At 42.1% G+C, this 14,092-nt stretch overlaps 1 protein-coding gene across 3 annotated transcripts in view; it reads left to right on the top strand.

The window, feature by feature from the left end:
• Nucleotides 1–14,092, top strand: part of TACR1 (tachykinin receptor 1) — a 217,175-nt gene that overhangs the window by 107,543 nt on the left and 95,540 nt on the right. For all 3 annotated transcript variants that reach the window (XM_066593021.1, XM_066593020.1, XM_066593019.1), the window contains exon 2: nucleotides 5,757–5,954. In XM_066593021.1, coding sequence (XP_066449118.1) covers nucleotides 5,757–5,954 — 198 coding nt within the window. The remainder of the gene's footprint in view (nucleotides 1–5,756; nucleotides 5,955–14,092) is intronic.

Here is a 14,092-nt window from a genome sequence, read left to right on the forward strand (position 1 = left end):
AAGCTCAACACTTAATTAGAGTGCCATCATGGTCAACCTATTAGGATTCACAATAAGGGAGATGGAGAACCCCTAATTATTGGAATGCTCTATTACTAATAATATAATATAGGGAGTCGCTCTTTGTTGTATTGTTTGCTCAATAAGATCAAGAGCCAGTATAATCTTGTTGACCCACAAAGTTCATTGATAGCTATTGGGTCTCTTGCCTTCTTTCTGCCCATTTTCCTTCCCACCCATCATCATGTTCTCTAGTCACTTTTTCCTTCTCCTCTGCTCCTGACCTCATAATTTCACAAAATGCTATATAATATGACCGAAGAGCTCATTGCTTCTTTACCAACTTATTAGGGGTTTGCCCACTTGGTTGTTGTTTAGTTCTCAATGCTTATTTCTCGATATACCATCGGTATAGAATATTTCAGTGTACTTTGTATACAACACTTCCTTTTTGTAGATTATTTACAATAAAATGGGCTGTTCAGTTTCTCACTATGATATTAAATAACATTAAAACTTACTCAAAGGTTGTCATTAGAAATCACGCATCCGCCATTGATCCGTAATTGGCAATGCTGGTCAGGGCGGTTCCTTGGTGTATCTTGTAACATTCCTTGACAATACATAAGTGATATAAGCTCCATATACTATATTTATCCAGTGACTGCCAAGTCTATCAGCGCACCTTGATTATATACATCGTACAATTTGTATTCCTTTTTCCAGTGCTTTGCATATATTTAATAGATTTTATTATCCGATTTCAGTGTGTGAGGATGGAATAAACTATTCCTGCAGCGCCTACTTCTACTTCTGCAGACATAACATTTTTAAGTGATTTTACTTCACTTTTTCTGCCGTTTTTCTAAATTCCATAAACATCCTAATATAGCAATATCTTGTATTTCAGACCTTTTGCAAGATTTCTTTTTACCTCCTGTGGACATAATTCATTCTTGCATTATGTTTAAGCTGAACAACTACCATTTTCTGCTCCCTTTTCTGTTATCATTTGTCTTTTTTCATCAAAGTCAGCTTTTCCTTCCTTTTTGAGTCCTTTCACAATTATTTTAATATAAGCTCTAAGGTGTAATGTCCGCTGTTCCCAAAGCACTTACCGTACTTTATCGACTATAAAACGCATTCCAGGTTTAGGGCGCCCACCCACTGGCGATTTTTTTTTCTTTGCGTTTTGCGTTTTTTCTCAAGAGCAATTAGAATTGAATGTACTCCTGTCCACTGGCGTTTTTTTTTGCGTTGCGTTGCGTTTTTTAACATAGGAACTGTCAGTTGCATATGTGTCCTTATTTTTCTCCTAATGCACCCATGAAAGTCAATGGAAATTAATGGAAAAGCCGCGAAAACGCCGCGAAAAACGCCGCGAAAATCGCAAACGCCAGTGGGTGGGCGCCCTTAGACAGCAGAAAAAAGGGGGAAAAAAAAGTTTTTATTAATTTAAACGTCTTTGCGGGTTTAACAAAGTATGGGGGCGGGGTCTACCGTCATTAACTTTGGGGTTCTAGAAAAGGGGCTTAAAACTTAACAGTCAGCTCTTTTTAAGCCTAGAGTGTCCATTCAAACAATGCCGCAAGCACATAGGTTCACAATATACACATAAACAGCACTGCTGTACTCACACAGCGCTGCAACATACACATATAGCTCTGCAGCATAAACAACTCTGCTACATACACACACAGCTCTGCAGTAATCACACACACACTGCACTGCTGCCTGTACACACACACACACTGCACATATAGCTCTGCTACATGCACTCACACACACACTACTCTGCTGCCTGTACACACACACACACTGCACACACAGCTCTGCTACATGCACTCACACACACTGCTCTGCTGCCTGTACACACACACACTGCACACACAGCTCTGTAACATGCACTCACACACACATCTGCAGCTAGCATGTTATGGCTCCTTCACATGGGCGTATTTGCACGGGTTTTTCCTGCATGCTCAAAAAAGTACAGTACATTGCGCAGACATGCACGCCAATCAAACTTATTCATAGCAGAAATAGGTTGCGCTGCAGCGTATGCACATTTGCGCATATGCTCGTTTGAAGGAGCCCTTAATCACTGATTTAATTAACACTAAATCCCCACATACAAGTGCCGTAAAACATGACCCCCTCTAGCTGGTTATAACATCGTCTATGGTCCTGCTGCTACTACAAGACCTTTGATCTTTGCTATTGTATATCCCTGTGTGTACAGAAGATGACCTGCACCCCGGGGAGATATATGAGTGTCCTGGTGGGGACTGATTAAGCAGGAGAGGAGGACGGTGCAGCCACGGTATGTATGGCTGCATAGTTCTCCCCTGTATCAGCGCACTGCTACATCATGAAGGCAGCGGTCAGGGATCTCTGGATCTATCAGACCCCCCTGCCTCTGGACGATAAGGCACAGATAGGCTTTATCGTGCTGAAAACAGCATCCTATAGTCAGAAAAATACGGTAAGTCACTGCTCTATTAACCAACACGTGAGTCCACAGAGTGTAATGTTAGCCTGTTTATTTATGGACGTTTTGTTCCAAGCTTTCTGAAAGATTTCCATTTAATCCAATTTACATAATTAGTCACCAATAATTGAGATGATGGGTAAGAGAGTCTTCTCATGAATTCTAATGAATATTTCATCCTATTATCGGTCGGTTACAACAGTCAATGGCTAATAAGCAATTACAAGGCATGCGTCCTTTATACCATCATGTAAAAGTTCACGTCATTAATTTATATTTCTAACATATATCAATGGTTTATTACTGCTTTTAGCTACTGAAGTATCATTGCATTATATTGTACAATTAGAGACTGCACTATATTTATTCTTATCCTGGCAGCAGATTTACAAAAGTGGATTTGAGACACTTTTGTAGAGTGAATCAACCCAGACATGATATACGGGAAGAAGACCAAAATGCATTTTTGTCTTCTTATCTGGTTTGCTACCCTGCAGTGTGTTTGGAAGAGGTTGCTCACCTTATATATATATATACACATGTGTTTTATTTTTGGTTGGTCAGGAAGAGTATAGTTTCTCCTTAGGGAGAGCATCGAAAAGTTATGTGAGGAGACTTCTAAGGCCACCCATGCTCCTCTGGGAATCCATGCAAATGGAAAGATGGAACAATACCTCTATAACCATACACAGACAGCTGTTTCTGGGTCTTTGCCCCTCATCAGTGTGCAGTAGGTTTCTGGCTTGGCTAGTGAGAGGTCTATGATGTGGGTCAGGAAGGGTATCATTTATGGTTTACACTGATTGGTGCCACTGAGTCCCCTCTATCTCTTGTCTATTATATATAGTTAGCTTGTGTAGCGCAGAGTATTAAGGCAGCAGAAATGCGGTTGTAAGCTCTCACTCACGACCTGAAGTTTGCAGGTTCAATCCCTGTTTGGTTCAGCTAGCCAGCACAAGGTTGACTCAGCCTTCCAAGGTTGGTAAAATGAATACCCAGCTTGCTGGGGGGCAAAAAGATGACTTGGGAAGGCAATGGCAAACCACCCCACAAAAATAGTCTGCCTAGAAAATGTCATGATGTGACATTACCCAAGGAGTCAGTCATGACTCGGTGCTTGTACCAGGGGACTCACTTTACCTTTTACCATTATTGGTAATAAGTCTAAAAAATTATATGAAGAATGCTCAGAAAGCACTTTGATATTTCCAAGGTTAAATGATAACCCAAATAAAAGTGTCATACTTTGTGTAAATAATACAACCACTCAGTGACAAAAAACAGTACCATGTAATGGTCACATAATAATGCAACTGAGTGCCTTTATTAAAGCTTCATACAATGAAAACAGTACTATATTGTACCCAAATAACACTCCTGTACAGTGCCCATGTAACAGTTCTATACTGTGCCCTTAACTGTTGGCACAGCTGAGGAAGCATTTTTCAAATTGTGACCATATCATAGACACATACTGTAAGGGCCCTTTTACATGGGACAGCCTGTTGAGCACCAATACCCCGCAGGTCGTCCCAGCAAAGATCTTTCCTGTGCTTTTACACAAGAATCATCATTGCTGAGTGAACGGAGGTGGAACGGGCCAGAGATAGCATAACTAACCCGTTTTGGAAAGAGAGGAACTTCCTGGATACTCCACCTACATTAGATCCAGACAATGGTGGTGGAAGGGTGAGAGATTTTGTCCAAATTTCTCTGCCCTCTCCCTACCTGGGTTTCTGCTTCAAATAATTACTACTGAAAGTAAGAGTCAATGTTTGAGTGTGCCAAGGGTCTGGCAGGTGTGGATGCCAACCAGCTCTTTCTCCTTCACAGGCACTAACCAATGTATATAGATATTAGTAGATTCATAGTGTTTCTAACTCTGTTTGTTGATTCATGGACCACTTAGTCAGGGACATCACTGCAAGAGATACAGTATGTCCATCCTTACCTTGGTATGAATTTTGTTAAAAGCATTTCTAGGTTTAAACTATTGATGACCTATCCTCCAGATAGGTCATCAATAGTAAGTCAGTAGTGGCCCAACACCCAGGACCCGACAGATCAGCTCATCAATTCAAAATGTGCCAGAAACACACAGCTCTGTACACTCTGCAATGGCCAGGAATGGTACTGCAGGCACAGTTTCCATTAAATGCTGCACAGTATGCACAGGTGTGTTCTTCAAACACACAGCAGATCCGTTCAGTAGCACAGCAGCCCTGGCAATCAGCTGATCAGTGGAGGGTTCCAGGCCGCAGATCCTGCCAATCTCCCACTGATGACCTATCCTGTAGATAGGCCATAAATAGCGTAAGGGACTTTAAGAACTCCAGTTTCTCATTATGAAATTTTGTGCAATATGTTAAAATTAAACTTTTTTAATTAAACAACATTGGAACCTATGGGTGATGAATAGCCAATGGATGGCATCCATTTGCTGCATCTGTCAAAGCCATCCAGTGAAAAAATGCATACTATATGGTGACAGATGGTCACGTTATGGCATCTGTAGGCATTGGACATATCCTTTTTTGCCATATCATACAATGCATTTCAAAATATGTCATATAAAGGATGAAGCTAAAGTGACCCTCCAGGTTGGAGAAGCAAAGATGGCCGCATAAGCCATTCTGATTACCTGATGCATGCTGTGCATTAGTATGCATTATTAGTCTAAGACACTACACCTGCTTTGATTGACCAGTGCTGTCCGCATGAGCAATGCATTAGGTCCATACTGGTTTGCTTGTAACGTGTTGAGGAGGCATTTGAATGTCAACAAATGAGATCAGTGCAATGGTTTTCTGAATTTACTTATCCGGTAATTACCTATAGTAAGTTTTTTAATTTGCAACTGTTTTAGTCATGATGATTTGTTTGGTCCTTGGAAAGCCAATGTGTGTGCCAGAGAGGCTCCGACAGCAGAGTGGCTGGCAATAGACGATAAGAATACCCTGTCGGACGTCTTCTGACATTGGAGCTGTACAAGCTTCAATCAGAATGTAGGAAGATGTCAGACAGTGGATTGGAAAGGGTTATTGTTGTATTACGGGACAGAAATTTTAGAAAATTGCACACCTGTTAGCAATCCATACAAGCTACAGTAAGGTGCCCATGAGCTCACATGCTATAAAGTAGATTGTTCCAGATGTCCAGCTGAGCGAGCAATCTGCTTTTATTGTTACGGCATCTGCCGGCAATACATAATGCAATAATTACATTAAGGGCTTTCTGTCTTACCTGTCTCTGTATTCTTCCTCAGGTATATGGCTATTATCCATCCACTCAAGCCAAGACTTTCTGCTACCGCCACGAAAATTGTCATCTGTGTCATCTGGGGTTTCTCCTTTTGCATGGCCTTTCCACTGGGCTATTATGCGGATGTGGGCTATATGCAGGGCCGAGACGTATGCTACTTGGACTGGCCAGGCTACGAATTGAATCGGAAGTATGAAAAAATGTGAGTGTGAAACTTTTTATTTTCTTCTAAACATATTAAGATGCAGATAATGACCATCACTGGGTCTAAATAACATACATTACAATACGCGGTATTCCAACCATACAAAATAATGCCTTACCATCTAATATAGTTGGAATAGTTAGGGGATGTTTGCCATTTGGATGTAAGAACAACTTCTTCCACCATGTTCCATGTATATGTAAGCATGTGGCTGTATTTACAGAGCTGATTTGCATACGCAATTTATGTGCGTTATGAGATTTTCAATGGGTTATCGCAAAAACACATGGGCGAATGCGCAACTACGCTCCCCACTACAGAGCCTATTAGTGCTTGAATCAGTGTTTTTTTTTAACTATTCAAACTCCACGCTAGTCGCCTCAAGTTTGAAAAAATATCAGGAAGATAGGTCCTGCCCTATTTTTCTTGCACGTAGTATTAACGGCAAGAATACCACTAGTGAAAACGAAACCATTGAAATCAATAGTTTCGTTTTATCCTGTTATGCAGCCATGAAAATCACAATTGCACAATGGGACAAAATCGCGCCCGTCTCTTTAAGTCCTGAAGCCTCAGTCAGATGAGCTGTTTTTTTGCGCACAAATAGCCGCGCAAAAAAATCTTGGCTCGCGTGTGGAAAAATTGCGCGAACGAAGCTAAAGGCGCAATGTATATTTGCGCAGAAATTGCTACTGCGTGTTAACCAGCTCCCATAGGAGTCAATGGGAACACCTGTGCAAAACGCAGGTCCTATCTTTTCGGGGAACCCCCACCTTAGATGCGGGCATTGTAGCCACACATGTCCTATCTTTCGCAGGTGCAAGTGCTTTGCGCATCTAAAAATCGTTCAATAGGAAACCATTGGTTCTAATAGACGCAATTTTTTTACGCGCGATTGCAGAAAAAAAATCACATTTTTACGACTGCAATATCAGTCCGATTTTCTCAGATTGATATCGCACTCGCTTATGTAAATACAACCTGACCCCGTCTGACATTTTCAACTGACTGTCTCACCTGTTACCAGTTTACATAACTATTGTCCATGGCCAAATCTACTGGCTGAGACTGTGTCATCATCCCGTCAATGTCTTTTGCTCCCTCTGTGAATCGCTAGTGAAGTCAATCTACGCATCCTCCAAAAAAGAATGACACATTGAAAATATAATGAAGAATAGTATGTTCAAATTATTGCAAGTGCTGTGCACCATTATTGATGATTCAAAAAGAATGGTGCAAAACTAGCGCTGATTCGTAATATATGAAGTGACACAACAGCCAGAATGGCATATAAAAATAGGGCTACTCTTCAAGTTTTTACTGCACCTTACGGATGTTTGATGGTGGTGCCATTGGTCATACAGCAGATGTTGGTAGTCCAGTCAGAGGCGTATCTTAAAGATTCAGGGGCCCCAATGCAAAATTTCTAACAGGGCCCCCCAACTATAATGCTTTATTCATACTACTATGCTCCCTATATGAGGAAGATAGGTCCTGTGGGCCCCCTAAGAGTCCTGGGCCCGGGTGCAACCACATCCCCTGCATCCCCTATAGTTACGCCCCTGAGTCCAGTTCTACCCCGATGTGTCCCGGCATATCTTCAGTTATAAATTCCACTGCAGCAGTGTTAGGTTGTTTTAGGTTGTCTAATGTCACCAATGGTTCCCACATCAAATATCTGTAAGGTGCAGTAAAAACTTGAGGAGTTCTTCTATCTTTTCATGCCATTCTAGTCAACTGTGCTAACTAACGAGTTGTGCATTCAGATACTTTAGTTGAAGCATCGGTGTTGCATTTGGCTGTAATTTGCTTGACTGCTCACCGCCTGTTGGTCAGAACGATTCTTGACACCCTCCTCTGAACACTTTTGTTGACAAGACTTAAACATTAACAGGATCCCCTTTTGCTGGATGTTTTTTTTATCATTCATACCATTCTCTGTATATTACTGGCACCACTATTGCATCCGAAAACCCCATAGTTTGGCAGTGTATGAAATCCTGACTAGTTTGGCACCGATGTCCATGCCTTGTACGAAACCAATCAGATCACTTGATCTTCTCATTCTAATGTGGATTCACAATGAAACTGACCCACGGAAAACTTGCTCACTTGATTTTATGTCCCACTCTGGGGTCACTGGTCTAATATCCAAACAGGGAAGCTCCAATTGGGAAAGGGACGGAGTCTCTAATAAGGTGGTCCTTCAATGTACAGTATATTGCTATAGGAAAGAACCTAGATCAATGGTAGCTAAACTAAGCACAGTAATTCTGGGGAGGAGAAATCAGTGGTGGCCTATTGCTCTTCCGAAAGAGAACACAATCGATGTAGTGTTGGCTCATGAATAGACGTTACAACCTAGAATACACAGTAGTAAATTATGCTTGAAACCTCAGTTTTATTTGATTTGGCCATATTTCTCATGCCTCCTATTCTAGACTGCATGAGAATAAAGAAGCCGCTTAGATCAGTTCACAGTTGTGAGTTTTATTAAGTCTGCCACAATACCCTTATCCGCTATTATCGCTGCCCCTCTGTCTCCGCCTGTTCAAGGAAGAATCCTGTCCAGGCATGTATCTTTACTAATGTCTCATTGAAAGGCAGGTTTGCTTATTGCACTGAGATATTAAAGTAATAAATTACTTTTCCCATCTGTTTGTCACCCGCCATCTACAGCTCTATTTCTAGAGAATAACCGTAATACATTACACAAGCCAATAAATATGGCAATAGCGTTGGGAATTGATTTTAAAGTAAGGAAAGTAGATGTTTACGGCTCTCTGGATTTTTAGTGTTGAAAGCCGCGTACAGTTCAATACAATACATGTATTGTACGTATGATGTTGTTGAGCATTCCCTGAAAGCCTTTGGGCCCACCAGAACATGTGAATCTGAGGAGCCATTGTCCGGCTATAAAGAACAAGCGGACGACATTTTTTAATTGTACTTTTATACTACTCTGTTGTTAACATGGTACAAAGTCATATCAGTAAGAGGAATTAATGGATTATTTGTGCATTAAATCCCCCCCACAAAGTAATAGCGCCTTGATATTGGTGTACAGGGGTGCCACAAACCTTAAATTGCCTGAGCCAAGCCCTGCAAAGAAACCCCTCATTGAAAGCACCAATACACAAGACATCCAATACATACAGTATTTGAACCATTGAGACTTGTGTGAAGAGACAGGGTAATAGTGCCCCTAGTAGTGTCTCCAATGGTAAGTGTTCCCTTTGATAACCTCAGTAGTAATAGTGATACCCTTAATGGCCCTAGTTGTAATAGTGACCCCTGTTAGTGGCTCCAGTAGGAATAATAACCCTGCTAGTGGTCCCAGTAGTAATAGTGACCCTTCATAGTGGCCCCTAGTAGTAATAGTGCCCCTCTTAGTGGTCACAGAAGTAATAGTGGCTCCATTAGTAATAATGACTCCGATAGTGCCCCCAGTAGTAATATTAACTCCAATAGTGCTCCCAGTAGTAAGAGTGACCCCATTAGCGGTGCCAGTAGTAATAGTGTCCCCTTATTCAATGTAGTAATAGTGACCGTGTTACTGGCTCCAGCACTATTATTGATCCTGTTAGTAGTCCCATTCATAATCGTGACCCTGTTAGTGCTTCAGTAGTAATATTAACCCCATTAGTGGTCCCAGTTATAATAGCGACCCTTCATAGTGGCCTCACTTGTAATAGTGTCCCTCTTAGTGGTCACAGAAGTAATAGTAACTCCATTAGTGGCCCCAGTAGTAATATTGACCCCGTTAGTGCTCCCAGTACTAATAGTGACCCTGTTAGTGGCCACAATAGTAATAGTGTCCCGCTTAGTGGTTGCAGAAGTAATAGTGATTATGTTAGTGGCCCCAACACTCATAGTGATTCTGTTAGTGGTCCCAGTCATAATAGTTTCCCCCACAGTGGACCTCCAGCTGGCAGCAACCTCACAACTTCAAGCATACTGCCGCTGCTGTAATCAGACTACAACCCCTAACTACTCCCCCCAGCATGAGTTCTGCATACAGGGCAGCATCTGCATGCAGGAACACAAACGCTGGGGGAGAGGTCAGGGGACACAGTCTGGTTACAGCAGCGGTGGCTGCCAGAGCTACGGACGGAGTAAGTTAAATGCTTGTTGGGTTACTTTCCAGTCAGCTTACAGTTGGCAATTATTTTTACCAGAGATTAAAATTAAATAAACACCAGCTTTAATTAACGTCCGGGTGGCAATCCTAGTGCCACCCATCTGAGGTTCTGCAGACTGCCACCTAGGGTGGCAGTCTGATGTTGCATCATGGTAGGGGTACCCCTGTTGATGTATCACATTGAGTCATATCCTGGCCCTCCTGACTTTTATGGATGCAGCGATACCAAATACGTTTGGGGGGATTTCATCTAGATGTTTTCATAATAAATATTGCACAAAAAAGTTTTTTTTTTAAATTTGTCACCTTTGTATTTTTTTTAATAACTAATAGAACTTTTTGAAACTGATTTTTACATTTTTTTAGTCCCCATGGAGGACATAAACTTGCATTGGTTTGATCACATTTTCAAAGATCTAGAAACCTTTACGAGAGGGCAGCAAAAGGTTTAAAATAACAAAAGTATACTCGCCACTCTGTCCAGTACTGCTATTCCTGTCCTCCCCTCCCGCCAATCCAGTGCCGCCATTCCTGTCCTCACCTCCTGCCTGTCCAGTACCGCGATTCCTGTCCTCCCCTCCTGCCAGTCTAGCGCTGCCATTCCTGTCCTCACCTCCTGCCTGTCCAGCACTGCCATCCCTGTTCTCCCCTCCTGCCAGTCCAGCGCCGGCATTCCTGTCCTCACCTCCTGCCTGTCCAGTACCGCCACTTCTGTCCTCCCCTCCCGCCATTCCAGCGCTGCCATTCCTGGCCTCTTCACAGGGCTCTATTTACATTGGCTGCAGTGATTATATATAAATATTTTTCCAGAACTTGGAAAAAACCCTTTAAAAGGTAGGCTGACAGAGCACCATGGTGGAAGGGATTTCTTATGTGTTTCTTTAAACACTACGTCACCGGTGTTTTAGGTATCTCAGGGTCCAGTGTTTTTGATGGGGAAAAAAAAGTCACAAGTGTTATAAGGATTCATTGGGATCAGTATACTAACAACTCAGTCCTGTTTCCCTACTGGAACTCAATTATAGTCTCTGTGGTATATGTCTTACAATAAAAGAGAGAAAACATGGTCATTGGGAGAAAGTGGAATCTGACGTTCACAGCCCAAATAGTAGGTCATATATTCTTATGAAAAACTGTCTTTAGCAATGTTGCTTTACCCACAATGCACTGCAGAGAGTGAGATCTCACCGAGAAAAGACTTAAAAAGTTTTAGGAACTTGAAAATTCAGAAGAATATTCACTTAATGCGGCATACATACAAGTAAAGATCGCCAGATGCTATGTCACCATGAAGGGTCCCTGCGCATAGTACCAGCCAGCTGGCATCATTCAAGTGGAATAGCAATAACTAAAGACCTTTTACTGGAATTTCTAGAGACTCTCTAGTGCTCAGCAGGGGTGTCCATGCATGTGATATGTGCTGCCATCTTGATAAACATTGAGTCACCGTAGTGTCCATCACTTTCTCCAATACGTCGTTATTTAGTTTTTGTGTCTTTGCTTTATTTTCAGAGCTAGCTGTTTCATTGCTGTCCATACCGAGAGGGGTGCCAGGAACCAGCTGATTGGCTGGGATCCCAAGCGGTGGACCCTAATCATCCATGACCTTGATGACCTTTCCTTATGATGGGTCCTCAATAGAGAAATTTCAAAAGTCCCAAACAACCTTTCGAATATAGGGCTGACTATACAATGTCCATAACTTCGTAGGTTCTCTTCAGTGAATCTAGGAATCGGCACAAGGCTGTACAGGCTCTAATTGGTGTCATATATACGACAAGTGTACAAAGTCACTCAAAGAGAATCTATAGATATTTAATAACAGGGCACTTTTTTGCAGTGTCCATGTAATATAATAGATGCTTCCGTGAGTTTTTTGAGGCCGGTGGTACTCAAGCAGGTCATTATGTTTGTAAATATCATTTTACAGCTCACGGTCTTGCTGGTACTGAAGTCACAGCAATATCTGACCTACAGACATGTATCCTTATCATTCACTATGGTTTTCAAATGTGTCCATAAGGCCGTATTCGCTCGCCCAAGAGCAAGTTGCCACAAAGATTCTCGGGCACAACTGGCATCGAACAGTGCATGAAGTGCCCATCTGTGTAATATGCAATTGCAGGACACCGCACATTATATGTCCCATTTATGTGCGAAACTCACATGAAAATAAGACATGCAGCGATTTTCCAAACTCGTACCATGGGTTCATTTTCTATGCAGGTGCTGTCCATCTCGTCCGAGAATATCGGCTATGTGGATATGGCCTAAAATATGTTGGCTGTCCTTGCCTTTTGGATACGTTGTCCATGAAAAAGAAAAATTCAAATAGGAAACTCTTTAATAAGTCTAAGGGCTTGAACAGACGAATGCGTTACGCCGTGATTTTGTGCACGGGAAAATCCAGCGTGTATAACGCGGAGATATAGCCTGTTAAATCAGTGAGGGTGATTCCCCCGACGATTTAATCTAGCAGTGGCAAGCGCACAATACACTCTTTCATTGCGCAAAACAAAAATGGTGCTGGTGCTGGTGTGTAACACGTTCGTCTGTCGAAACCATAAAGATACCTTTACACAGAGCAGCTGTTGTTCAGATGGTCGCTCAGAAAAGCCATTGAAGCGTTCAAACAACAGTCTTTTATTTGCTTTTGCACGGAGTGATGGTTTGTCATTAGAGCGGCAAATACGCTAATCTGTGACTGACGGCCTGTTTATTCTGAATGGAGGCGGGTGGCCAGAAAAGATCTTGGATGTACAGAACCTCCATTTAGTGAGCGATTCTCATTCCTTTGTAAAAGCACAGTAGAAATAATCATTAGGATTTAGCACCCAATGCTTGCCCCATGTAAAACCACATAACATATTTTTCTCTTTAGAATTTCTCTATTCATGAGAAGCACATGAAATTAAACTTCTGCTGTTGCTCCGTATGTCCATTAGCCGAATACAGACTGCAAATATGTCTCTGATATAGCGAACACAAGAAATTATAAAATGTCAGGGAACACTATGGGGAATTTGATAGTTCCTGCAGATATTAGGTTCACTAAAGCTAGAGTACATTAGAAGTAGCTATCAGCAGGGCTGTCCTTAGTGGTGCGGTTGCAGAGGATACATCCACCGTCCCGGCTAACACCTGAGACTCGTGACCTTCATACGTCTTAGCATTAATTGTGTTGCAGAATTATATGTACAATCTATGACAGTACAACATATGGCGGGGCACCGAAAGAAGATACAAATGTATTCTCCTTCGGTTTGACTGTTGCACCATATTACATCATTACTGTAGAATGCCTATGCTGTTCGTGTAGCCCAGTAGTCAGTAGACTAAAATGGGCTACACAAGTAGTGTAAGGTGCAGAATAGACATTCTACGCACAGCACATTATACAAACAGATGTATCGCTCTGAAACACAAAGGACATCATCCAGTGTAAGCCTGGCGCTGGCTATCAGATGTGTAATATATTAGAGGACAGCATTTAATTGCTTCTTTGGTTAAGGGTTTGTCTTGTCTTGTCGTGACTGATCAGCTATCCTATGGATAAGTCATCGGTAGTTGATGGACCCCCTCATCTGGCCCTCTGTCATCAGCAGACAGGGGAGGAAGTGCAGGAAGTGCAACAGCAGCGCCGGTCTTCCATTGATTTCAATGGGAGTGAAGCCAGTGCCCGCACTTCCTCTGCTGATGTCAATGTCTGACCCGCTACACTGGACAACCAGCTGATGGATGGGAATCCCTAGTGGTGGATCCCCGTCCATCAACTACTGATGATCTATCCAGAAGATATGTCATCATTCGAAACAAGCCCACACAACCTCTTTAAAGGATATCGTCCACATGTTGTATTTGGTGCATTTTATATGAATGTGTTCAATACCATAAAAACAGCATTGTTCCTTGGCCTTGTGAGTTGTGAGCTGTACTGTGCCTATTACAGTACAGTGTTGTACTTTATTCTTCTGTTACTTTACCATCGGTTTTC

Source organism: Eleutherodactylus coqui, chromosome 2 (genome assembly GCF_035609145.1).
Source record: "Eleutherodactylus coqui strain aEleCoq1 chromosome 2, aEleCoq1.hap1, whole genome shotgun sequence".
Lineage (NCBI taxonomy): Eukaryota > Metazoa > Chordata > Amphibia > Anura > Eleutherodactylidae > Eleutherodactylus > Eleutherodactylus coqui.